Below are 27,150 nucleotides of genomic sequence, written 5' to 3'. Positions count from 1 at the left end.
GAAACTGGTCCGACATCATCTCCAAGTGCAGGGAACATTGTGAAAGAAAGCCACGGCAAAACTTAGAGTCCCCATCAAATTTATCCGGCAAGGATAGTCGTAGGCCTGAGGCGGCCACTCGCTGCGGAGGAGGTGCAGGAGCTGGCGGAGGAGATGATTGCTGAAGCTGAGGTAGTAGCTGCTGTAGCATCACGGTCAGTTGAGACAGCTGGTGGCCTTGTTGCGCTATCTGTTGTTACGCCTAGCGCTCCGGGTCCCCGCTCCTCCCCGGAGCGCTCACGGCGTCTCTCTCCCCGCAGCGCCCCGGTCAGTCCCGCTGACCGGGAGCGCTGCACTGTCATGGCCGTCGGGGATGCGATTCACACAGCGGGACGCGCCCGCTCGCGAATCGCATCCCAGGTCACTTACCCGTCCCCTGCTGTCATGTGCTGGCGCGCGCGGCTCCGCTCTCTAGGGCGCGCGCGTGCCAGCTCTCTGAGACTTAAAGGGCCAGTGCACCAATGATTGGTGCCTGGCCCAATTAGCTTAATTGGCTTCCACCTGCTCCCTGGCTATATCTGATCTCCTCCCCTGCACTCCCTTGCCGGATCTTGTTGTCTTGTGCCAGTGAAAGCGTTTAGTGTGTCCAAAGCCTGTGTACCTGAACTTCTGCTATCCATCCTGACTACGAACCTTGCCGCCTGCCCCCGACCTTCTGCTACGTCTGACCTTGCCTCTGCCTTGTCCTTCTGTCCCACGCCTTCTCAGCAGTCAGCGAGGTTGAGCCGTTGCTAGTGGATACGACCTGGTTGCTACTGCCGCAGCAAGACCATCCCGCTTTGCGGCGGGCTCTGGTGAAAACCAGTAGCCTCTTAGAACCGGTCCACTAGCACGGTCCACGCCAATCCCTCGCTGACACAGCGGATCCACAACCCGTAAGCCGAATCGTGACAGTAGATCCGGCCATGGATCCCGCTGAGGTGCCGCTGCCTAGTCTCGCTGACCTTACCACGGTGGTCGCTCAGCAATCGCAGCAAATTGCCCAACAAGGACAGCAGCTGTCGCAGTTGACCGCCACGTTACAGCAACTTCTGCCTCTGCTACAGCAACAACCATCTCCTCCGCCAGCTCCTGCACCTCCTCCGCAGCGAGTGGCCGCTCCTAGCCTCCGCTTGTCCCTGCCGGACAAATTTGATGGGGACTCCAGACTCTGCCGTGGATTTTTGTCTCAGTGTTCCCTGCATATGGAGATGTTGTCGGACTTGTTTCCTACAGAACGGTCTAAGGTGGCGTTCGTAGTAAGCCTTCTTTCAGGAAAGGCCTTGTCTTGGGCCACACCGCTCTGGGACCGCAATGATCCTGCCACAGCCACAGTCCAGTCCTTCTTTGCTGAAGTCCGAAGTGTCTTTGAGGAACCTGCCCGAGCTTCTTCTGCTGAGACTGCCTTGCTGAACCTGGTCCAGGGTAATTCTTCCGTTGGCGAGTACGCCATACAATTCCGTATTATTGCTTCTGAACTATCCTGGAATAACGAGGCTCTCTGCGCGACCTTTAAAAAAGGCCTATCCAGTCGCATCAAGGATGTGCTGGCCGCACGAGAGATTCCTGCCAACCTCCAAGAACTCATCCATTTGGCTACCCGCATTGACATGCGTTTTTCTGAGCGACACCAAGAGCTCCGCCAGGAAAAAGACTTAGATCTCTGGGCACCTCTCCCACAGCATCCTTTGCAGTCTACGCCTGGGCCTCCCGCCGAGGAGGCCATGCAAGTGGATCGGTCTCGCCTGACCCTGGAAGAGAGGAATCGCTGTAGAGAAGAAAATATCTGTCTGTACTGTGCCAGTACCGAGCATTTCTTGGTGGATTGCCCTATCCGTCCTCCACGCCTGGGAAACGCACGCACGCACCCAGCTCACGTGGGTGTGGCGTCTCTTGGTTCTAAGTCTGCTTCTCCACGTCTCACGGTGCCCGTGCGGATTTCTCCTTCAGCCAACTCCTCCCTCTCAGCCGTGGCCTGCTTGGACTCTGGTGCCTCTGGAAATTTTATATTGGAGTCCTTTGTGAATAAATTCAGCATCCCGGTGACCCGTCTCGTCAAGCCGCTCTACATTTCCGCGGTCAACGGAGCCAGATTGGACTGCACCGTGCGTTTCCGCACAGAACCCCTCCTGATGTCTATTGGACCCCACCTTGAGAGGATTGAGCTCTTCGTTCTCCCCGGCTGTACCTCTGAGGTCCTCCTCGGTCTGCCATGGCTCCGGCTTCATTCCCCCACCCTTGATTGGACCACCGGGGAGATCAAGAACTGGGACTCTGCCTGCCATGGGAAGTGCCTCTCCCCCCCTCCCAGTCCCGTCAGGCAAGCCTCTGTGCCTCCTCATGGCCCCCGTCCTGGTGTCACACTGCCCCGTGCCAGGCTTCGCCCTCTGCCCTCCCTCCCCATTCCCGCTCCTGCTGTGCTGCCTCCCGTTGAGGAAACCCTCCATTCTTTCCCGGTGTCCTCATCCCAGGGGAGGCAGTTACCGGACAAAGAAAAGGGGAGACCTAAGGGGGGGGGGTACTGTTACGCCTAGCGCTCCGGGTCCCCGCTCCTCCCCGGAGCGCTCACGGCGTCTCTCTCCCCGCAGCGCCCTGGTCAGTCGCGCTGACCGGGAGCGCTGCACTGTCATGGCCGTCGGGGATGCGATTCGCACAGCGGGACGCGCCCGCTCGCGAATCGCATCCCAGGTCACTTACCCGTCCCGGTCCCCTGCTGTCATGTGCTGGCGCGCGCGGCTCCGCTCTCTAGGGCGCGCGCGCGCCAGCTCTCTGAGACTTAAAGGGCCAGTGCACCAATGATTGGTGCCTGGCCCAATTAGCTTAATTGGCTTCCACCTGCTCCCTGGCTATATCTGATCTCCTCCCCTGCACTCCCTTGCCGGATCTTGTTGCCTTGTGCCAGTGAAAGCGTTTAGTGTGTCCAAAGCCTGTGTACCTGAACTTCTGCTATCCATCCTGACTACGAACCTTGCCGCCTGCCCCCGACCTTCTGCTACGTCTGACCTTGCCTCTGCCTTGTCCTTCTGTCCCACGCCTTCTCAGCAGTCAGCGAGGTTGAGCCGTTGCTAGTGGATACGACCTGGTTGCTACTGCCGCAGCAAGACCATCCCGCTTTGCGGCGGGCTCTGGTGAAAACCAGTAGCCTCTTAGAACCGGTCCACTAGCACGGTCCACGGCAATCCCTCGCTGACACAGCGGATCCACAACCCGTAAGCCGAATCGTGACATCTGTTGTGACTGCTGGGCGACCACCGTGGTGAGGTCGGCGACAACTGGCAGAGGAACTTCAGCGGGATCCATGGCCGGATCTACTGTCACGATGCCGGCTGGCAGGAGGTGGATCCTCTGTGCCAGAGAGGGATTGGCGTGGACCGAGCTAGTGGACCGGTTCTAAGTCACTACTGGTTTTCACCAGAGCCCGCCGCAAAGCGGGATGGTCTTGCTGCGGCGGTAGTGACCAGGTCGTATCCACTAGCAATGGCTCAACCTCTCTGACTGCTGAAGATAGGCGCGGTACAAGGGAGTAGACAGAAGCAAGGTCGGACGTAGCAGAAGGTCGGGGCAGGCAGCAAGGATCATAGTCAGGGGCAACGGCAGGAGGTCTGGAACACAGGCTAGGAACACACAAGGAAACGCTTTCACTGGCACAATGGCAACAAGATCCGGCGAGGGAGTGCAGGGGAAGTGAGGTATACATAGGGAGTGCACAGGTGAACACACTAATTAGAACCACTTGCGCCAATCAGCGGCCCAGTGGCCCTTTAAATCGCAGAGACCCGGCACGCGCGCGCCCTAGGGAGCGGGGCCGCGCGCGCCGGGACAGGACCGACGGAGAGCGAGTCAGGTACGGGAGCCGGGGTGCGCATCGCGAGCGGGCGCCACCCGCATCGCGAATCGCATCCCGGCTGGAGGCGGTATCGCAGCGCACCCGGTCAGTGGATCTGACCGGGGCGCTGCGGGAGCGAGAGTGTAGCGAGCGCTCCGGGGAGGAGCGGGGACCCGGAGCGCTCGGCGTAACAGTCCTTGTCTGATTGTACTGATTCCTTAACCATAGATACAGTAAATAATACAACTACAGAACCTTTTGTAGAGTTGTGCCTAGTTCAGATTCTGTAATTATTACCCAGTTCCTCAAACCTATGAGTGAGTGTCAAGAAATAAGTGAGAAAAGAGACGCTTACATATCATGATAAAGTATAGATGTATCTAAGATATATTCTCTGATAACTGTTAAATATATGTATGTACCTAACCATGGTTGTTCCAGAGGGAAAGATAATCACAACTGATTGTTAGGATGTGACATTGTATGAGGAGAATCAGTGGGTGAACATATACAAATAGCACGATGAAGTAAGCATTTTAGTGGTTGATAATGTTATAAAGAAAAGGTATACTTGGGGTAAGATTATAGAAAGGATAGGCCTAGCTAGTGGGATGAGTAAATGGTAACTACAGTAAGGTGTGGGATACATGGGGATGTGAAGCTTAAAATCCGATTAGAAGGGAATTGAATTGGAGAATACACATTAGCAAAGACCCTACTGCCCATACACATTCTCCCTACCGAACCAACAAAGGAACCCAAACCACACTTTAGAAGTAAACATGCAGCAGCTGCTGGGATCCTTGACCCCTATGTGTATATTGATGTTATTGGAGTCCCAAGGGGGGTCCCAGATGAGTTTAAAGCTATAGGTTAAGTAAAAGCCAGATTTGAGTCTGTAATACCCCAGATTTCCATAAACATCTAATATAACCAGCAAACATTCGTACATTTCTCAATAATCTGAAAGGTCAGGCCGAGCAACTAAGAGCCACATCCACTATGACATTCCAAAATGGTATGGCATTAGATATGGTGTATGATGTATCTCAGCCAATACAGGACCCAAATGGTAAACTAACCATACTTATAATTATGATAATCTTGCTTTGTTGTGTGTTGTGTTTTGCCTTGCCTAAAGAAGAAGTGTGAGACGACTATTGAGAATGCCACGCCAGTAAGGATGAAAGTGGACGAGATTACAGATGAAGCCTATACCCCTGGAGCTTAAACACCAGTGATCTATAGGGACAGCATCTGACTCCATATGTGTAAAGTCTGAGGCTAAGGGGGTCCATTGACAAGCCATGGGTCATCTAAAGTACAGTGAAATGTTTGAGAAAACACATTGGGGCAGAAGAGTTAGGATGATGGAAGTTAGGAAAAGGTAAAATAGTAATTTTAAGGGGGGATTGTAATGGACGTGTATAGGTATGAATATATGTATGCAACATAAAATGGCCTTTTTGGGACAAAAGCTTCCATTCTCCACGTGCTACTCTGCTCCTTCCTGTTTGCCCCCACCATTGAGTAGAGGAAGTACTGAACAACGCCCAAAAGACTTTTGAGCCCGCTGAAAGTTAACAAAGGACTATACCTTCTATGATATGCATATGGTATGATAGGGCTAAGAACACCCCCCTAGTGAGGGTGGGAACTTATGTTAATTGCAATGGTGATATAAGCTTGAATATTTTGCAATAAAGGCCAGTGGCTCAGAAGCAGCAGAAATTTGAAGTACTTAAACAGACATGGCTCCGTTTGATTTACTTCTACTTTGGTATACTTCGATATATACATCCTGTTTACGGATTTGATAAGTAAGATAGTTACAAGGTAACTGATAAAATCCATATCACAGGACGTAAATGTACGTTCTGTTGCGTTAAGTACCACCGCATCAGAACGTACATTTACGTCCTGTGTCATTAAGGGTTAAACCCCTTGGGGACGGAGCCCATTATGACCCTAAGGACGGGAGCATTTTTTGCAAAGCTGACCACTGTCACTTTAAGCATTAATAACTCTGGGATGCTTTTACTTATACATTTGATTACGAGATAGTTTTTTCGTGACATATTCTACTTTATGGTAGTGGTAAATTTTCGTCGATACTTGCATCATTTCTTGGTGAAAAATTCAAAAAATTTATGAAACTTTTTAACATTTTGCATTTTTCTAACTTTGAAGCTCTCTGCTTGTAAGGAAAATAGACATTCCAAATAATTGATATATTGATTCACATATAGAATATGTCTACTTTATATTTGCATTATAAAGTTGACATGTTTTTACTTTTGGAAGACATCAGAGGGCTTCAAAGTTCAGCAGCAATTTTCCAATTTTTTAAAAAAATTTCTAAATCGAAATTTTTCAGGGACCAGTTCAGTTTTGAAGTGGATTTGAAGGGCCTTCATATTAGAAATACCCCATAAATGACCCAATTATAAAAACTGCACCCCTCAAAGTATCCAAAATGACATTCAGTAAGTGTGTTAACCCTTTTGGTGTTTCACAGGAATAGCAGCAAAGTGAAGGAGAAAATTCAAAATCTTAATTTTTTACACTCGCATGTTCTTGTAGACTCAGTTTTTTAATTTTTACAAGGGGTAATAGGAGAAAAAGCCCCCCAAAATGTGTAACCCAATTTCTCTCGAGTAAGGAAATCCCTCATATGTGTATGTCAAGTGTTCGGCGGGCGCAGTAGAGGGCTCAGAAGGGAAGGAGCGACAATGGGATTTTGGAAAGTGAATTTTGCTGGAATGGTTTTTGGGGGGCATGTCACATTTAGGAAGCCCCTATGGTGCCAGAACAGCAGAAAACCCCACATGGCATACCATTTTGGAAACTACACCCCTCAAGGCACGTAACAAGGGGTCCATTTAGCCTTAACACCCCACAGGTGTCTGACGATTTTTCATTAAAATCGGATGTGAAAATGAAAAAAAAATTTTTTTCACTAAAGGGCAGTTTTTTCCCCAAATTTACAATTTTTACAAAGGGTAATGGGAGAAAATGCCCCCCAAAATTTTTAATCCCATCTCTTCTGAGTATGGAAATACCCCATGTTAGGACGCAAAATGCTCTGCGGGCGAACTACAATACTCAGAAGAGAAGGAGCGCCATTGAGCTTTTGGAAAGAGAATTTGTTTGGAATGGTAGTCAGAGGCCATGTGCATTTACAAAGCCCCTCGTGGTGCCAGAAGAGTGGACCCCCCCGCCACATGTGACCCCATTTTGGAAACTACACCCCTCACAGAATTTAATAAGGGGTGCAGTGAGTATTTACACCCTACTGGCGTTTGACAGATCTTTGGAACAGTGGGCTGTGCAAATGAAAAATAAAATTTTTCGTTTTCACGGACCACTATTCCAAAAATCTGTCAGACACCTGTGGGGCGTAAATGCTCACTGCACCCCTTATTACATTATGTGGTCACATGTGGGGGGTCTATTGTTCTGGCACTATGGGGGCTTTGTAAACACACGTGGCCTTCAATTCCGGACAAATTTTCTCTTCAAAATCCCAATGGCGCTCCTTCTCTTCTGAGCATTGTAGTGCGCCAGCAGAGCACTTTACATCCACATATGGGGTATGTTCTTACTCAGAAGATATGGGGTTACAAATTTTGGGGGGCTTATTTTCTATTTTCCCTTGTGAACATGAAAAATTTAGGGTAACACCAGCATTTTAGTGACATTTTTTTTTTCCATTTTCCCATCCAATTTTAATGAAAATTTGTCAAACACCTGTGGGGTGTTAAGGCTCACTATACCCCTTATCACGTTCCATGAGGGGTGTAGTTTCCAAAATGGGGTCACATGTGGGTATTTATTTTTTTGCATTTATGTCAGAACCGCTGTAAAATCAGCCACCCCTGTGCAAATCACCAATTTATGCCTCAAATATACAGGGTGTGCGCTCAATCCTGAGCCTTGTTGTGCATCCGCAGAGCATTTTACGCCCACATATGGGGTATTTCCGTACTCAGGAGAAATTGCGTTACCAATTTTGGGGTCTTTTTTCCTTTTACTGCTTGTGAAAATAAAAAGTATGGGGCAACACCAGCATGTTACTGTACATTTTTTTTATTTTTTTTACACTAACAGGCTGGTGTAACCCCCAACTTTTCCTTTTCATAAGGAGTAAAAGGAGAAAAAGCCCCCCAAAATGTGTAGTGCAATTTCTCCCAAGTACGGAAATACCCCATATGTGGCCCTAAACTGTTTCCTTGAAATACGACAGGGCTCCAAAATGAGAGAGCGCCATGCGCATTTGAGGATTAAATTAGGGATTGCATAGGGTGGACATAGGGGTATTCTATGCCAGTGATTCCCAAACAGGGTGCCTCCACCTGTTGCTAAACTCCCAACCCTGTACGTTCACATGGGGGGGCAAACCTCCAGCTGTTTCAAAACTACAACTCCCAGCATGTACTGACAGACCGTGCATGCTGGGAGTTGTACTTTTGCAACAGCTGGAGGCACACTGATTGGGAAACCTTCAGTCGGGTTCTGTTACCTAACTCAGTATTTTCCAACTATTGTGCCTCCAACTGTTGCTAAACTACAACACCCAGCATGTACTGACAGACCGTGCATGCTGGGAGTTGTACTTTTGCAACAGCTGGAGACACACTGGTTGGAAAACCTTCAGTTAGGTTCTGTTTCCTAACTCAGTATTTTCCAACCAGTGTGCCTCCAGCTGTTGCAAAACTACAACTCCCAGCATGTAATGATCGCCGAAGGGCATGCTGGGAGATGTAGTTATGCAACAGCTGGAGGTACTTAACTACAACTCCCAGCATGCCGAGACAGCTGTTTGCGGTTTGGGCATGCTGTGATTTGCAGTTTTGCAACATCTGGAGGGCTACAGTTTATAGACCACTGCTCCAAACTGTGACCAGATGTTGCAAAACTACAAATCCCAGCATGCCCAGACAGCAAACAGCTGTTTGGGCATGCTAGGAGTTGTAGTTTTGCAACCACTGTATAATGGTCTCAAACTGTAGCCCTCCAGCTGTTGCAAAACTACATATTCCAGCATGCCCAAACAGCTGTCTGGGCATGCTGGGAGTTGTAGTTTTGCAACATCTGGAGGGCTACAGGTTAGAGACCACTGTATAATGGTCTCAGACTGCAGCCCTCCAGATGTTGCTAGGCAACTTACGGGCTTCCGTAGGCTCCAGGGAGCCGTCCTCTTCTGCCGCACATCATCGCTGCACGCCGATCACCGTCGCCCGCTGCCTCCGGATCGGTAAGTGGATCTTTGGCGCCGGTCCCCGCCGGTTTCCCCGTCCTACCCCGCCTTTTGTGGGTGGACAGGACGGGGAAAACGAAAGTTACCCCCCCCCCACCCCCGATCTGCTATTGGTCGTCGCTTCTGACGATCAATAGCAGACCAGTAGCAGGGATAGAAGGGGTGGCACCCCTGCCACCTCACTCCTATCCCTTCAGGGGGATCGTGGGTGTCTTAGACAACCGCGATCCCCCTTATATTCCGGGTCACCATAGACCCGTATGACCCGGAATCGGCGCAAATCGCAAGTGTGAATTCACTTGCGATTTGCGCCGATCGCCGACATGGGGGGGTCTAATGACCCTCCCTAGGCATTTGCACGGGGTGCCTGCTGATTGATATCAGCAGTCACCCCAGTCCGGTCCCAGCCCGGCGGGGACCAAAATTCCCAGGGGCGTCTGGATATACCCTTCGTCCTTAAATACCAGGACGCAAGGGCGTATGCATACGCCATTCGTCCCCAACAGGTTAAGGGACAGCTTTAGGTTAGTCTACATGAGTGATATATTTGTGTTTTATATGTTAGTACATATGTGTCCAATCATAACCTGCCCACAAATAGTTTTAAGGAAATATTTGTCACAATGCAAATCTAATTTAAAATCAAGTAAGAGCGGGCACCATTTAAAAAGAAGAAAGGGAGAGTTAGTTCACATGAAACATATATATCCAACCAAACAAGACAACAAATAATCAAACAAAAAGAACACATATCCATGGATGAGTGTTTAAAATAACCATGTCAAAGTCTTCATGAAATAGCGCATGTGTAAAAACACAACTACCTATCTCCTCCAAGAAGGACAAAAAGTATCCAAGCAGACAGATAAATAAAATATTAATGCAACAAACAATATAAAAACATTTGAAAACCTCTAAACCATCAGCTCAGGTCCCAGGCGTGGGATCGAATCCCCATCCTATGGGCAATTGTCTTATAACAAAGTGCAGTACAATAAGGTGTAAAGCCAGCAAATGTTATTCAATAAAAATGAGTGAAGCGCCCAGTCTTATGCTTCACCCAATTATATCTACCAATTATATCTAAGCACTGAGTTTCAGAACCCGTAGGGTTAAATGGTTCTGACAGTTCTCTCTATATTGTTTTTGTTCTCGGGCTACGCCCAGATGCCAGGACTGGTCAGCTGCCCTTAATGAGAGCACATTGTCTGGCTACTATTTAAGAGCTAGCGTTTGTATTGTATCTTGAATTTCTAGCAAATTTGACCTATTGGCTCCGCTCTCTGACTCTTCTCCTGTTTCTGTCATTTGGCATTTCTGTAATCTCATGGTATTGACTCGGCTTGTGGACTGTGATTTATTGTGTGTGTATGTTTAGTTATTATTTCTGTTAGTGTGTGTGATTCTATACAGTGTCCCGACCTCCGTTTGTATTATAGTTTATTTTATTGACTTTTGACTCCCTGCACGTATTCAGGCAGGGACTGTAACCATGGTTGTGGACCTGTCACCTAGGGTGGGTACGCAAATAGGCAAGACAAGTCAGAGTGGGTGAGTTTAGGGCTTCACTCTTCCCTGCCCATACATGACACTAAGACCATGAAAGATCAACAATTTTACAATATCAAAAGTTTATTTAGATGGCAGTAATTCTTTAGGTCACATTCATATGGATTCTTTATGTCTGAAGGCATCTAGAGGTACAGTAGGACATCACAGAGGTATAATAAGGGGCATTACACTCATAGGTTATGTGTATGAGGCCTTCAACTAAAAGAAATAAAGAGTCCATAAACATTTTTTCTATATTATATTTTTCTATTTTCTATTGTATTTTCAATTTTTAGTACATTTTTTTGAAAATGTAATGAATTAGGCTATAAGTAATATGAGATTTATTTGTGTTTTTTGCAATTTAATCATGTATTGGACGTGTCTTTCACTAATGTTATTATACATATAGAAATAAAAATAAACTGCTAGGAATAGTTATTACAAGGAAAATGATACTTACATATTTTTCTTTTTACACATGACACCTAAGAAAATATAAGAGAAAATCACATTATAGGGGTTGTCCAGGACTTCTCAGTAGATTAGAATTGAAGGGACTTTTGAAGTGTTGTATGTTCTATATATACTCTTTTATATATACCGTATTTTTCGCCGTATAAGACGCACTTTTTCTTCCCCAAAACTGGGGGGGGGGGGGGGGGGAAGTTGGTGCGTCTTGTACGGCGAATACCTGCGGCCATCAACAGCCGGGACCCACGGCTAATACAGGACATCACCGATCGCGGTGATGCCCTGTATTAACCCTTCAGACGGCGATCAAAGCTGACTGCCGCGTCTGAAGCGAAAATAACACTAACCCGGCTGTTCAGTCGGGCTGTTTGGGACACCACGGGGACGCGGCAACATCGATGGAGCGACATCCAGGGCAGCGGTGACGGGTCCGGAGCGGCGGGGACAGGTGAGTACTACCTCCTATCCAGTGGTCTTCAACCTGCGGACCTCCAGATGTTGCAAAACTACAACTCCCAGCATTCCCGGACAGACAACGGCTGGCCGGGCATGCTGGGAGTTGTAGTTTGGCTGTCCGGGCATGCTGGGAGTTGTAGTTTTGCAACATCTGGAAGTCCGCAGGTTGAAGATCACTGTTTGGTGCAGAATCTTTTTTTTCTAGATTTTGCACCTCTAAAATAGGGTGCATCTTATTTGCCGGTGCTTCCTATAGGGTGAAAAATAAGGTACGTGTTTCTTTCCAGCGCTTCTTTCTTGTTGTCATGACCGGGGGTGGACAGGGAGAGTGAGCCCTTAGCTGCCCCTAGAAACACTCTCTCTGCCTAATTTCCCATCCGCCCTAAACAGTGGATCGACAACCACGGTGGCTGTACATAGTTGGGAACAGATCAAAAAACGTAACAGGAATAACCAACAACAAGATAAACCAGGCAGGAAATAAATTTACAAACAGGGCGGAATATAGTGTACTAATATACAGTTCAGAATCAGGAAAAAAGATAAATGGCACACATGAATAAATGAACAAGACTAGATATAGAATAAGTATAAAGCAGAAACCTTGAGATGCAGGGGGATAAACAGATAAACTGAATGTAAAACACTAAACAGGTAAGAAAACATAGAACACTGGACACTGAACAAAGAATCTAGACTCCCCACTCCAAACATGGAGGGACATCAATACAAACACCAAATAGACTTCTAACCAGCGGGCACACTCCACCATGTGATCAGGATACTGGCTTAGAGGGAAACAGAAATATAATACACAGAACACTAGACTGAGAACTAGATCTGTCTGAACTCCAAAACACTCCAAAAGCTAAACTCCAAAACATGGAGGAATACAGGTAAGGATACCAAACATGAATATTACAAAACCAAACTCCATAATACGGTTCAGAATACTAAATACATAGCATGGGTACAAGCAAGACTCACAGTGTGAACTCAGACTAAGATAACAAGGTTAAAGCAGAACGGACATACATAGTCCTAAAAACCGACAGATGTACTAAAAACCAAGCAGACTAAAATCTATTTCATTACAGGAATCAACCATGGCTGAAACTCAGAAAAACAAACATAGCAAAGGTAAAACTAATAACCAGCTCAGAGTTCCAACAAAGCTCGTGTTTTAAAGCCACACCCGAGCTGCAATAGGGTGAGACCATTAACTCTTCCAACCCTGGGAAGAATCAACACAGAAACTGCCCAGACACATAAACTAGTGTCTGAACAGACCCAAAAACAGAAAAGCACAAAAACAGACATTACACTTGTGTTCTCAGTTTTGGTCACACGATTTCACGGCCTGTGATTTCCATTTTCCTGTGATGTCACTTCCTGTTCCTTCAAGTGATGTAATGTCACAGGAGTCATCGGGAGGGTGGAGCAGGCATCTCTCCCATGTGCTGGTTAGGGTTTTACAAGTATATTAGCCCTGCCCCTAAAGACAGAGAAAATATAGGAGTCCAGTGAAAGCTGCAGCAATAAGGATGAAGTAGAGGAGACAAGGGGGGGAACTTCACATTGCGGGCAGCATGGTGGCTCAGTGATTAGCACTGTGGTCTTCCAGTGCTGGAGTCCTGGGAACAAACCCCGACCAAAGACAACATCTGCAAGGAGTTTGTATGTTCCTCTGTTTACGCCACCTCCCATAGGCTTGCATTGAGGGGCGGAGAATGACGTCACACGGGGGTGGATGCTTGACGTCACAAGCCGCCTGCCCCGTGGTCGCCGGTAATCAGACCCGGAGTGAACATGCTCTGGGGACTGATTTTAACTGGGGTGCTGCGTGCAAGATCACGGGCGTCCCCAGCGGCGGGGGCCTTTGGATAGGGGATAAGATGTCTAAGCACCTGAGTACCCCTTTAAGAACACTGCTTATTTTTACCTTAACGACAAATCCCAATTTTTCATTGGTAAGTGGTAATACCTCTGACATGCTTTTACTTAGCAACACACTTCTGAGATGGTTTTTTCATATTGTACTTTATATTAATGGTACATTTTTGTTGATTTATGCAGCATCATTTTGTGAGAAACTGCAAAATATTGTGAAAAAATTCTGGTGTTTTTATGGAATATTTTATGGAATTCAATGTATGGTAAAAATTATGTTATTTCTATTCTGTGGGTCAGTACAATTATCATGATACCCAAGTCATGTAGCTTTTTTATGTTCTTTTTCCCTTTTCTCAACAAAACCCTTTTTTTTCCCCTTTTGTTGTTTTGTCATGTTCTGACAGCCATAACTTTTTTTTTTTCGGCCAACATCATTGTGTGAGGGCTTATTTTTAGCGGGACAAGCTGTACTTTTTATTGGTACTTTTTTCTGCGATTCATGCTCATCCCCTGTCAACCCCATAGATCACGCCCCCTCCCGTAGGCTTGCATTGAGGGGCGGAGCGTGATGTCACACGGGGGCGGAGGCGTGAAGTCACACGCCGCCCGCCCTGTAGTCGCCGGTAATCAGACTACAGACTACAGATTACAGATTACAAATGGGGTGCCGCGTGCAAGATCACGGGGGTCCCCAGCGGCGGGACTCCTGCGATCAGGCATCTTATCCTCTATCCTTTGGATAGGGGATAAGATGTCTAAGCACCGGAGTACCCCTTTAATGCTGCCGAGACCGGCGCAATCCAGGTCTCGGCAGCTTAAGCAAAACTGCGGCTGGGATTGACAGCTGGGTCCCGTTAGCGATCTTCGGGAGCGCATCGTGCTGAGCAGGAGATCGGTAGGACGTATGCATACATCCAGTTGCGCTAGCTAACTAGCAACTTAGACGTATGCATATGCCCTGGAGCGTGAAGGGGTTAAGGACAGGGACCGATATGTGAGTGATGACAATCTCTGTATATTGCTGAAGAATAATAATTGGAAGAAAATGTGATATAAGTTTTTGATACAGTTTTCTGAGCCAAAGTCAAAATTGGATCCTGCAGGAAGAAGTAACAGTCCCTTCTTTATATTTCCGACTAAAGTTGAATCCACTTCTGACTTTTGCTTGAAAAGTAAAGGAAAACCTGTCACAAAAATGTCAGCCTTTTTTTTTTTTAGTAAATGCTGTGTGTGACACCAGTTCACACACTGTAAAACATATGGCTATATTTTTTTACAGTGAAATTCTCAGCCGATTGTGTTATGGACTTTTTTTTTCCAATTAGCTAAAAGAAAAACATCTGACAATATGAGTGTAAATAACACATGCCCATAAATAAAATACGACCATATTTTATATGGTATGTGAATATACGCTAAGACTGGAAAAAAAACACCCAAAAAAAGCCATAATTATAATATGGCATCTTTCGGAGGTTTTTTTCTCCCCTTAGTGATGTTTTTAGGCTCAGTGACATTTTTTTTAAATTGCAGAATGTTCTAGGCATGGCATTTCCTGCCCTAATAATTGTGTGCATGTGTGGCGTTTCCCCCCCCCCCCCAATTTCCCAATAGAAATCCTTGAGTCATATGACAAAAGTATCACATGACTTAAAATCACGTGACTTAAAAAAACGCAGGGGATGAAATGCTAAATAATAAAGAGCTATGTGCTACACATTATTCTCAAGAAAATAAAAATGCCACAAAATCTGCATCTTGGAGGAGAAAACGGAGGAAGCCATTTCACTTTCTTACTACGTTTTTTTTTAGGCCAAAAAAGGCCAATCAAAAGTTGTGTCTGTTAGTAACCTTACGGGTGAAACTTAACCCCTTCCCGACCCATGACATACATGTACGTCATTACCCGGACGGTTTTCCCGACCTATGACGTAGTGTATATGTACATCATGCAGATACTGGCCGCTACTCGCGGCATCCCGCCGCACCCAGTAAGGTGGTGGCTATCACTTATAGCCAGCCATCTTGCCTCGGGACCTAGGGGGGGTTTGTTGCCCCCCCACCGTGATCGCTCCTATCAGCTATTCAAATCTGACTGGCTGATGGCAGCTTTTCGCAGAGGAAAATCCTGAGCAGAGCGGTGTGTGTCCCGATCACAGGGATTGGGACACACTCACTGCTCTGCTAAGTGTCCCCAGTGTCCCTACCTGTCCTGAGCTCCGGCCTCTGTGCCCTATGGCATGCTTCACTTCCGGGGTGCAGATATGTGTGTGTGTGTGTGTGTGTGTTTGTGTGTGTGTGGTCCCTAAAAAAATTTAATTTTGAACTTTCGTAGAAAATTAAAAAAAAATGCTCATCATTTTATGTCTTCTAATGTCCTAAAAAAGTAAAATAAGTAGACATGTTGTGGATGTGAATCAATAACTACATTTATTTGGCATGTCTATTTCTCTTACAAGTAGAGAATTTCACATATAGAAAAATGCTAATTTTTCCAATTTTTCACATTATTTTTTTACAAAAATCACTGCATGCATCCTAAAAAATTTACCACTAATATAAAGTACAAGTTGTCTCGAAAAAAAACTATCTCTGAATCACCAGGTAAAAGCAGACCAAAGTTATTACTGTAAGAACTTGAAGGGTTAACCTTCCCTGAGCTTTGGCTTTGGCCTGGTTGATTGGCTACATCTTAGCCAATCTGGGCCGGAGTCTGCCCCTGTGGGCCTGGCTACTTTAGTTCAGCTCACTCTGTTCTTGTTTGCCAGTGAAAGAACTTAGTTTGAGTAACCAGCGTTTAGGGTTATCTGAATATTGATCTTGGTTCGGCTTTTGACTCCCTAATTTCTCTCTGTTATTGTACTCCATTACCTCTTTGTTTGGACGCGGCTTTTTTTGACTGTTTGTTTTTCTAGTTTATTTCTGTTAGTTTTGTGTGCCTCCAGCTCCACTTCTGAGAAGAAGTGGATAGAAGCGTGGATTCCCCGGCCGGGGTTTGTGGCTGTAGCGCTTCACCGATATATAGATGAAAAGTGTAAAGGTTTATATGTAATTCTTTATTGAAATAAAAGGTTTATAAAGATATATACAGAAGTGTAGTGGACAACGCGTTTCTAAGGACATCCCCTCCTTCATCAGGTCCAGCTGTTTTCCCAACACCTACCGTATTGTATTTTATTGTTTTGACTTTTACTGTCCCCTGCACTTATTATAGGAAGGGACCTGGTTGGGGACCCGTTATTTAGGATGGGTATGCAAGTAGGCTGGGACAGAGAGTGTGGGCAAGTTTAGGACTGCACTCTATCCCTGCCAAAGGTGACAATTACCATTTAAACATGTCAGATTTGAAAAAATGGCAAAAAACTTTATAAAGGCCAAAACTAGCTGGGTCATGAAGGGGTTAAAGGGATACTCTGGTAGAAAAAAAAATCAACCAAGAAAGTTAAACAGATTTGTTAATTATTTCTATTTAAAAATCTTAATCCTTACAGTACTTATCAGCTGCTGTATGCTCCAAGGAAGTTCTTTTCCTTTTGAATTTACTTTCTGTCTGACCACAGTGCTCTCTGCTGACAACGCTGTCCATTTTAGGAACTGTCCAGAGTAGGCGCAAATCCCCATAGCAAACCTCTTCTGCTCTGGACAGTTTCTGACATGGACAGAGGTGTCAGCAGTGAGCACTGTGGTCGGACAGAAAATAAATTCAAGAAGAAAAGACCCTCCTCTGTAGTATACTGCAGCTTTTTTTTTCCACCAGTGTACCCCTTAAACTCAGGGATCTTGAGATATTTTCATGAAATAATACATTTAACACATGTCCCAAAATCAATGTAACGGTCAACGCCCAGACCACTACTAATAAGAAACTTACAAAACAAGGCGTATGATGACCAGATAAAGATACAAAAATCAGTTTTATTGAACATATATGCGCAAAAATACAGACATTTAAAAACACCTAAAAAGGACAAGATATAACCGGTAGCAAAGTGCAGGAGGACCGACTAAGAGGAGGCTACACGCATAGCAAGGTACAGCTAAGTAGCTGAGGTAAGTAAAAATCAGGGTATTTCATAAAACATAAGACAGATGTAACATTAAAGTGCAAATAATACAGTACACACAAGGGGTCAATGGTTGCCATCCATGGTGCATGAGTAAAGTGCAAAATACAGAGGTAGAAATACAAGAGATACACTGAATAAATAGCAAAGTCCACCACCCGACGTTTCGCTGAGGAGCTTCTTCCGGGGTGTCTTCAGCGAAACGTCAGGTGGTGGAGGCACACGCTCAGACCTAGTCCCACTGTGGTAATTTATCTTTCATTTATTCAGTGTATCTCTTGTATTTCTACCTCTGTATTTTGCACTTTACTCATGCACCATGAATGGCAACCATTGACCCCTTGTGTGTACTGTATTATTTGCACTTTAATGTTACATCTATCTTATGTTTTATGAATTACCCTGAATTTTACTTACCTCAGCTACTTAGCTGTACCTTGCTATGCGTGTAGCCTCCTCTTAGTCGGTCCTCCTGCACTTTGCTACCGGTTATATCTTGTCCTTTTTAGGTGTTTTTACAAGTATGTATTTTTGCGCATATATGTTCAATAAAATAGAGTTTTGTATCTTTATCTGGTCGTCATATGCCTTGTTTTGTAAGTTTATTTCTGAAATAATACATTATGGATCTGACATGGATAAGTATGAACATATATAGAAGGTCTTCTTGTAATAAACAAAATAATTGTCCTACCTGTTGTCTTCAGGATAATGAAGATCACACAGAGGAGAACCAACAGGACCGCACCAGATATGGAACCAATCATCAAAATTCTTTGATTTTCAAAAACATCAGAAGGTTCTATAGATGGATAATTCACAAACACAATGGCTTTTAGGTGATTGAAGAAAGTCATATTCTACTTACTACCAAGTAGTCATTGGGGCCGACTCAAATCTCCAACATTTGCCTGTGATCCCACCTCAGCAGGTGTGAATGACAAGCAAGGGGCTTTCTATGTCACTACCTATAGCTAGTCAGCTTCAGGGCGTCACTGTGCCTGCGTGTGTTAGCCTCAAACACAGTGTGACCAAGAGGATCACCTTGGGGACACCTTCCAGGACTTTTATGCTGCTGTCCAGGTATACATAATGGGGGAATTTATCATTGGTTTTACCCTGGTTTTGTGGTGTACAATTGTCTCACAGTTTGTCTTAGTTGCTGTTTTGAGACTTTTCATTGCGACTTTTGCTTTAGAAGGTTTTTCAAAAGGAACCTACCAAGTCATGATTTCAGTTGATATCATGCAGTGGTAAAGAATTCATCATATGCGACTTTTCAGTTTGTCGCATCTTTTGTCGTAACTGCGCTAACTTAGGTACAAATCTATACCAGCCCTGACTTGACTTATAGAACTGACAGTGGACAGCATTTGTAAAAAGTCGCACATTTTGTCGCACGGAATAAAAAGTCTCACAAAAAGTCACAAAGGAATCACCATACAAAGTGGTGTACTGAAGTGAGAAATGTGATCAGCACCAGATTTATCACTTGCTCTGCACCATGCAATAAATCTGGTGCAGGAACACAGTTTCCACCACATGAATTAATGGGTAAAAAGACGTTCACCTACACCACACATTTCCCCCAATATCTATTCTGGCCAAAAGGGTGAAATGCTGCCCGGCCAGGGTGATGCCTGGCTCCTGGAAGGTGTCCCGATGTGATCTTTTTCACACTGTATTTGAGACTATCACACACAGGCGCAGTGATGTCCTAAAGCTGACTGCAGGCAGTGATGTAGAAAGCCAATTGTTTTGATTGTGTTATTTAGAAGCTATAAATGGTTTCCCATTGTTATTTTACCTGTCACAATGAGTCGGGTCCCTTCTCCATACTGGATTAGTTTCTGATATTTGCCATTCCCTGTACACAATCTGACCATCACGAAGCAGTAATACATGGAGTCATCTGACATCTTCACCCCCTGTATGTGGAGATCTGCTGCTCCTTGTGTTCCCGTTCTTCCTCTATAACCGGAATTAACCATCTCTTTGTAGGGGTGGTAGACATAAGGTCCGCTTAGGTTGCCCAATCTCCAGTAAATAGTGACCTTCAGGACATCACTCTCCATATATGATGTGTAGGAGCAGCTTAGTGTCACAGACTCTCCTCTATGTCCTGTGATGTTGTATGGCTGGGTAACACTGAAGGGCGAGGAGAAGGATGGGGGACCTGGAAAGGTACAAGAAATACATTTTATTTATCAAGGTGGTGTAGGTGAATGGTTTTTATTAACTTTTATTTGTTTGGTGGTAATGTGTATGTGCGCAAAATGTATTAAATGGTCACATGTAATTAATATGGGGCTAGTACACTTTTTTTTAATTACACTTCAGTGCAATACTGTGTATGGCTTCTCCTTTACAACTTTTTCTGCGTCTTTTTAACCTGTTGCGTCAAAATGTGCTACTTTTTACAAATGCCGTCCACAGCCAGTTTTGTAGGCCAGGCAGTGTGAGCAGGGGCCAGAGCAGAGCGATCCTGCACAATCCAAAAAAGCAAAAAAAATTAAATAAAAAAATAAAAAAAAGCTTTCTCATATCACAATAACCTCCACAGCTGACTAAGCACAAACTCCAGAAACAATTCCACAGCAAAGTGAGCACAGCCTTGATATGTAGGCTGATCACCTGTCCATTCCTGCAGAAGCCTCATTGTGCACTACAAATCCCAGCCGGCATTGTTCCCGACACATACAAATATCTATACAACTAAGAAATGCTGTCAGCTTTCCTGTATGATAGCAATGCATATTTATGTCACCATGAACAAAGCATAGCCATCTACTTACCTTACCTTACTTACCTTACTTACATTGACGGTACTTAATCAAGCACACAGTATATCTCCCAGTTGTAAGATAACAGCACAATATAAAGTGTGTACATTTATCATGCATCATCCTTCTAAAGTGATATATATATATATATATATATGTCTTAATTAGAGATGAGCGACTTTTCAAAAATTCGATTCAGCCGATTCGCCGAATTTTCCGAAAAAGTTTGTTTCGATCAGAATTTGTTCGCGGCGAATCGATATTAAAAAAGGCTATTTCTAGCCTACATACAGCCTCTACAGGGGTATAGAGCACTTTGTTGTGTCCTAAAACGCATACGGAGTGTGCTGGGGTAGTGAAATAATACTGTAAGGTTATTACAGTTACACTGGGATGAACCAGGTTTTCAGTATACGGTTCGCGTATACGGCTGGGGAGAGGGGGGCGGTGCTTAATCGCGGCGCCCGCACTGAGCCGTCTCTGGCTGACCGGAGTGAACCGCAGCCTCCGGTCGGCTGAGTTTTCGGCCGTATGCGGTTGGCCGACCTATAGACTTGCATTGAATGCGGTTCCCGTATACGGCTGAGTGCGGGCGCCACGATTAAGCCCCGCCCCCTCCCCCCAGTCGTATACGGGAACCGTATACTGAAAAACGTGGTTCACCGCAGTGTGAACCTAGATCAGTGTTTCCCAACCAGTGTGTCTCCAGCTGTTGTAAAACTACAGCACCCAGCATGCCTGGACAGCCTAAGGCTGTCCAGGCATGCTGGGAGTTGTAGTTTTGCAACATCTGGAGGCACACTGGTTGGGAAACACTGACCTAGATATTGCCTGAATGACACAACCTGGAGTTGGCTGATGCACGAGCACACAGCGTACTTACACCCGCCGGGTGCTACCTATGAGAAATCTTAGGTACTTTAATTTTCCAAAATAGTTTTTTTTTTGGAGGGGGGGGGGGGGATTGTGAAGCCCTGGAGGCACCTGCTATCCACAAATTTGAAATTCCCAGGCCCCACCTCTGCGGCATCAGTAACCCATATATTGCCTAAAGGACACAGACTGGAGTTGACTGATGCACGAGTACACACCCATCACCAGGGCTTCACAATCCATCCCCGCCCCAAAATCAACAAAATTGAATACATTTTTTTAAAGAATGTAAACCTTTGTGTAAAAACAAGCGCGTATACAAAAGTTCAGAAAACTCTTTAATTCAGGACAGTGGACCACCCAAAGACATTCTTCTCAAAAATAATAAACAACACAATTTGTTAATTTTTTTTTTTTAAATTTAAGTTCCAAGACCCAGGCCCCACCTCTGCTGCATCAGTAACCCATATATTGCCTAAAGGACACAGACTGGAGATGACTGATGCACGAGAACACACCCGTCACCCGGGCTTCACAATCCACCACCCCCCCCCCCCCCCCCCAAAATCAGCAAAATTGTATAATTTTTTTTTTTTTAAATGTATACCTTTGTGTAAAAAAAAGCGCATATCCAACAGTTCAGAAGACTCTATAATGCAGAACGGTGGACCATCCAAAGACTTTCTTCTCAAAAATAATAAACCACACAATGTTTGAAATAAAAAAAAATAAAAAATTATGACGTGTGTAAGCGCATCTGTCTCCAAAAGATCAGATCACTAAAGGAGTTTGTTTGCCAAAAATGATTAAGCAGAGTTAATCCCTCTCCGTATTTTTATTTTATTTTTTATTTTCATAAAAAAATCACACGCAACAAGCGTTCTGCACAATTCAATTTTATTACTGATAAAATTATCAGTAAATTTAATAACTAACACTACCCAAGAGTGTTTGATTACCCCATACATTGCACCAGGAGCAGTCAGGAGTAGACCTCAGCAGTACCCAAGAGGCTTTAATAACCCCTTACCCGATCAATTGTGAGATCGAGCAATACCAGGTGTGTTATGGCCTCAGATGTTTGGGCCGCACTAGCGCTCTACTGAATGGATTAGCGTCTCTCTATCTTTCACCGACAGGAGCGGGTAACCCACTACCTCTCTGAAAGGTAAGCTGCCTCGAAGCAGGTGGTCTCCTGAATTTCCACTACTGCCACACCACGCTGACTGCCAACCGTGCTACTGCCTTGCTGACTCAAGGGCAACCTGCAACTCTCTTCTCCTGATGATGATTAAGCCCCTTCTGCACCTGGCTCCCGTTGGCGATAGGGATCATTTTTGCCAGGAAAGAAGAATCACAACTAAGTGCGGGTCATAAGCTAGGGTTCATTAAGTCCCTGCCCCTTGTACACACTGCATGTCTCTACAAATAATTGGATGGTTTAGTGAGGTCCTCGGATCGGCCCTGGCGGGGTAGGAGAAGGCCCTGGCAGAGCGCCGAGAATTTAACGATCATTGTTGAAATTTGCATTAAGCATGTACTTAGCTACTGCTAAACTTCTAAAAATTATAGGCCCAAGGCCTGAGGCACCAGGGAGGCAAATAGTTCATGAAAGACACAGAATGATTCTGGAGCAGTCATTCGCAGTGCCCAAGAGGGTTTCATAACCCCTTACATTTAAAGATCAATGTTGACATTTGCATTAAGCATGTATTTAGCTACTGCTAAACTTCAAAAAATTATAGGCCCAAGGCCTGAGGCACCAGGGAGGCAAGTAGTTCCTGAAAGACACAGAATGATTCTGGAGCAGTCATTTGCAGTACAAAAGAGGGTTTCATAACCCCTTACATTTAAAGATCAATGTTGACATTTACATTAAGCATGTATTTAGCTACTGCTAAACTTCAAAAAATTATAGGCCCAAGGCCAGAAGCATCAGTTTCCCCCATATTAGGAGCATAGTTGTCCCCCAGATTAGGAGCATAGCTGTCCCCCAGATTAGGAGCATAGTTGTCCCCAGATTAGGAGCATGCTTGTCCCCCAGATTAGGCAGCATAGTTGTCCCCCAGATTAGGAGCATAGCTGTCCCCCAGATTAGGAGCATAGTTGTCCCCCAGATTAGGCAGCATAGATGTCCCCCAGATTAGGCAGCATAGATGTCCCCCAGATTAGGAGCAAATTTATCTCCCAGATTAGGCAACATAGATGTCCCCCAGATTAGGAGCATAGTTGTCCCCCAGATTAGGAGCATAGTTGTCCCCCAGATTAGGAGCATAGTTGTCCCCCAGATTAGGCAGCATAGATGTCCCCCAGATTAGGCAGCATAGTTGTCCCCTAGTCAGCGCGGGCCGGTCAACGGGCCGTATATGGCAAGCGGGCCAAACAATGCCCAGGTCTGCCCCAGAGGGTTTCATAACCAACCATAATTGAGAAAATTTTGTTGTAGGAGCATGGTCAATCTACTCCGAGCCATCTGGCATTGGTGGCTGGAAATCCTATCTGATCCATTCCTGATTCATCATGACAAACGTCAGTCTCTCCACATTTTTAGTGGACAGACGAGTTCGCCTTGGGGTGACTATGGCCCCGGCCGCACTAAACACCCGCTCTGATGGCACACTACTGGTCGGGCAGAACAGCTTTTCCAGGGCAAACTCTGCTAGTTGTGGCCATAAATCAAGTTTGGCTGCCCAGAAGTCCAGCAGATCTTCAATGGTTGTTGGCATGGCCATGTCAAGGTATGCCATCACCTGCTGGTTCAGGTCCTGCTCCATGTCTACCTGCTGCTGATGAGTTGCTTCACTATGAAGAAAGCTACTCATCAGCGACTGTAGACTTAGGCTGCTGCTAATTGAGCTGGTACTGCTCCTCCCACCCCTCACCAGCAGCCATGGCAGTGGAAGGTGAGCGCAGAGGGCCCCCCGAGTCAGAGTGGATGGTCCATGTGGCCGATAGGTATCAGCCAACTGACTCCGTAGAATGTCTCTGTAGTAGGTCAGTTTGTCCTCCCTCTCAGTGGGTGTAAAAAGGCCCCCATTTTGGGACGGTAGCGAGGGTCTAATAAGATGGAGATCCAGAAGTCATCCCGCTGACGAATTTTGACAATTCGGGGGTCACTACGCAAGCAACTGAGCATGCATTGTGACATTTGCACCAGTGACTCGGAGGGACTACCTGCTTCCATCTCCACTGCATACTGCCAAGGTGTGTCTGGGTCCTCTGTCTCGCCTTCCTCATAACCCTCCAGCTCCTCTGGCTGCTCCTGCTCCTCCTCTCCTGTCTGAAGACTAGAAACACCGGCCATCTCATCCAACCTAAACTGTGCTCCGCTCTGCCCCTCATCATCCTCCTCCTCCAGTTCAGCCCCCACAGGGCTCATGTAGCCTTGAGATGTAGGCGCAGTGTCTCCATTGCCCTGACCAGCCATGGTTTCAATCTTTTGTTGTAGGAAATGTAGGAGTGGAATTACGTCGTTCATGGCGTAATCCTGGCAACACACAAATAATGTGGCTTCCTCAAAGGGCCTCAGCAAACGGCAGGTGTCACGTATGAGCTGCCACTGGTTCACATTAAAATTACACAGGGGAGTACTCCTATCTGCTTGGATCATCAAGAAATCGGTGATGGCTTTTCTTTGTTTGTATAGTCTGTCCAACATATGGATAGTGGTTATATTGTGTATTACGGCCCTATCACAGTAGCCATGAGTGAATCATATGTCAAAAATCGGCTAAGTGCCGGCGCATATGCCTGTCGCGCAGCTCCCAGCAGTGCCTGTATATGACTAAGTATTCGCGCACGTTTTTCTGCGCATCCGTACTGCGCATGCGCCTATATCGGAGGTTCGGGAAGCTATTAGTTAGCGCAGGACCGATGGCGCACATACGTACACAGCTTCCGGCACCAATGAGGAGTTTAGAAGCTTGTTTGTTCTCAGCTGGTTGGTCAAGGATGCTGTCAATCAAACGAATACAGCAAGATGCATCCTGGTCTAAAATTCATTGGCCAGGAAGCGGTCAATCACTAGTCTGCATATGATTGTAACCAATGAGATGTCATGTTAATACAGGAAGTGACATGTTCTAATGACGTTAGAGACAGGAGGTTATTTAAACCCCTGCAAGGCTTGTTTGCACGCCATTTGCCTCTTAGCCCTTGATAAAGCCACAGCCTGTGGCGAAACGTCGGGCGGGCGGGCAATGTGTTAGATTTTTAATTGTCTCACACTATAGACTGCGGACTGCAGCCACAGTCTATTTTTTCAATTCACTTCTATAGCATGCAGTGTCATGCCAATCAATGCACCATGGATCAATATGTGTGAGGTTATTTTAATCTCGGCTCATTAAACGTTAAGTTTTATATTGGGTGGGAAATTTAGGGTCTTAGTGACCGCTTAGCGGTCAAATGTTAATAATATTGGATTTACCCTCCACTCATAGGTCCCTCCTATTGCCTTGAGATGTAGGCGCAGTGTCTCCATTGCCGTGACCAGCCATGGTTTCAATCTTTTGTTGTAGGAAATGTAGGAGTGGAATTACGTCGTTCATGGCGTAATCCTGGCAACACACAAATAATGTGGCTTCCTCAAAGGGCCTCAGCAAACGGCAGGTGTCACGTATGAGCTGCCACTGGTTCACATTAAAATTACACAGGGGAGTACTCCTATCTGCTTGGATCATCAAGAAATCGGTGATGGCTTTTCTTTGTTTGTATAGTCTGTCCAACATATGGATGGTGGAATTCCAACGTGTGGCAACGTCACAAATAAGACTATGTTGTGGGATACCATTCTGACGCTGCAGCTCAAGAAAGGTGTGATTGGCGGTGTACGAGTGGCTGAAGTGCATGCACAGTTTTCTTGCCATTTTCAGGATGTTTTGCAAATGGGGTGAAGACTTGAGGAAATGCTTGACAACCAGATTCAACACGTGTGCCATGCAGGGCACATGTTTCACACTTCCTTGTCGTAGCGCGGACACGATGTTCTTCCCGTTGTCGGTCACCATGGTTCCCATTTCCAGATTTCGTGGAGTAAGCCATACTCGGATTTCTTTACGAATTAACTTTAGCAGTTCCTCCCCTGTGTGACTCCGTTCGCCAAGGCAAACCATGTGAAGAACAGTTTGACACCGCCGTGCCCTACACACATGGTACGATGAAGGGCCACCGAGATTTGGACCTGCAATGGAGGCCGAGGACACAGTGGTGGATGAGGAGGCGGCGTCGCACACTGTAACAGGACCAACTGCCTGGGAGCGAGAGCGTGGAGGAGGAAGCAGTGTGACCTGTCCAAGTTGCTGTTGTGCCTGTGCAGGAAACACATTTACCCAGCGAGCCGTAAAAGACAAGTATTGTGCCTGCCCGTAGTTACAGCTCCACACGTCGGCGCTGGCGTGCACTTTTGAACACACCAACAGGCTCAAGGACTGGCCCACCTTCTCTTGTACAAACTTATGCAGGGCTGGTACTGCCTTCTTCGCAAAGAAATGACGGCTTGGGACTCTCCACCTCGGCTCGGCACAAGCCATCAATTCTCTGAAAGGTGCAGAGTCCACCACTTGAAAAGGGAGGGACTGCAACACCAGCAACTTGGACAGGAGCACATTAAACTTCTGCGCCGTTGGATGAGTGGGCGCATACTGTTGTCTCTTGGACATGGCTCCGCCGATGGATTGTTGGCGGAATGGCTGACTAGAAGCAGGAGAAGCAGGAGCGACAGAAGGAGGGTTTGACACACAGCTCCCTTCGGCTGAGGTGGTGGAGCCTTGGCTGAATGAAGGAGGGAGCAGATGGCCACTGGGTGATGCAGCAGGCTGGACCACTACATCGGAGCCACGGTTCTCCCAGGCCGCTTTATGGTGGCGAAGCATGTATTGACGCAGGGCCGTGGTGCAGACATTGGGACCCTGGCCACGCTTCACCTTCTGCCAACAGATCTTGCATGTGGCT

The 27,150-nt window shown here is 46.0% G+C and overlaps 1 protein-coding gene across 2 annotated transcripts in view; it reads right to left on the bottom strand.

Annotated features, from left to right (window-relative positions):
• LOC130367592 (uncharacterized) overlaps positions 1-27,150 on the bottom strand; it is a 61,383-nt gene that overhangs the window by 18,813 nt on the left and 15,420 nt on the right. For both annotated transcript variants that reach the window (XM_056570105.1, XM_056570106.1), the window contains 3 exons: positions 19,350-19,718; positions 18,237-18,344; positions 11,119-11,143 (listed from right to left, as the gene is read on the bottom strand). In XM_056570105.1, the coding sequence (XP_056426080.1) occupies positions 11,119-11,143; positions 18,237-18,344; positions 19,350-19,718 (502 nt within the window). The remainder of the gene's footprint in view (positions 1-11,118; positions 11,144-18,236; positions 18,345-19,349; positions 19,719-27,150) is intronic.

The sequence above is a fragment of the Hyla sarda genome, chromosome 4 (genome assembly GCF_029499605.1).
Source record: "Hyla sarda isolate aHylSar1 chromosome 4, aHylSar1.hap1, whole genome shotgun sequence".
Taxonomy (NCBI): domain Eukaryota; kingdom Metazoa; phylum Chordata; class Amphibia; order Anura; family Hylidae; genus Hyla; species Hyla sarda.
This window is presented reverse-complemented; position numbering and strand designations above follow the sequence as displayed.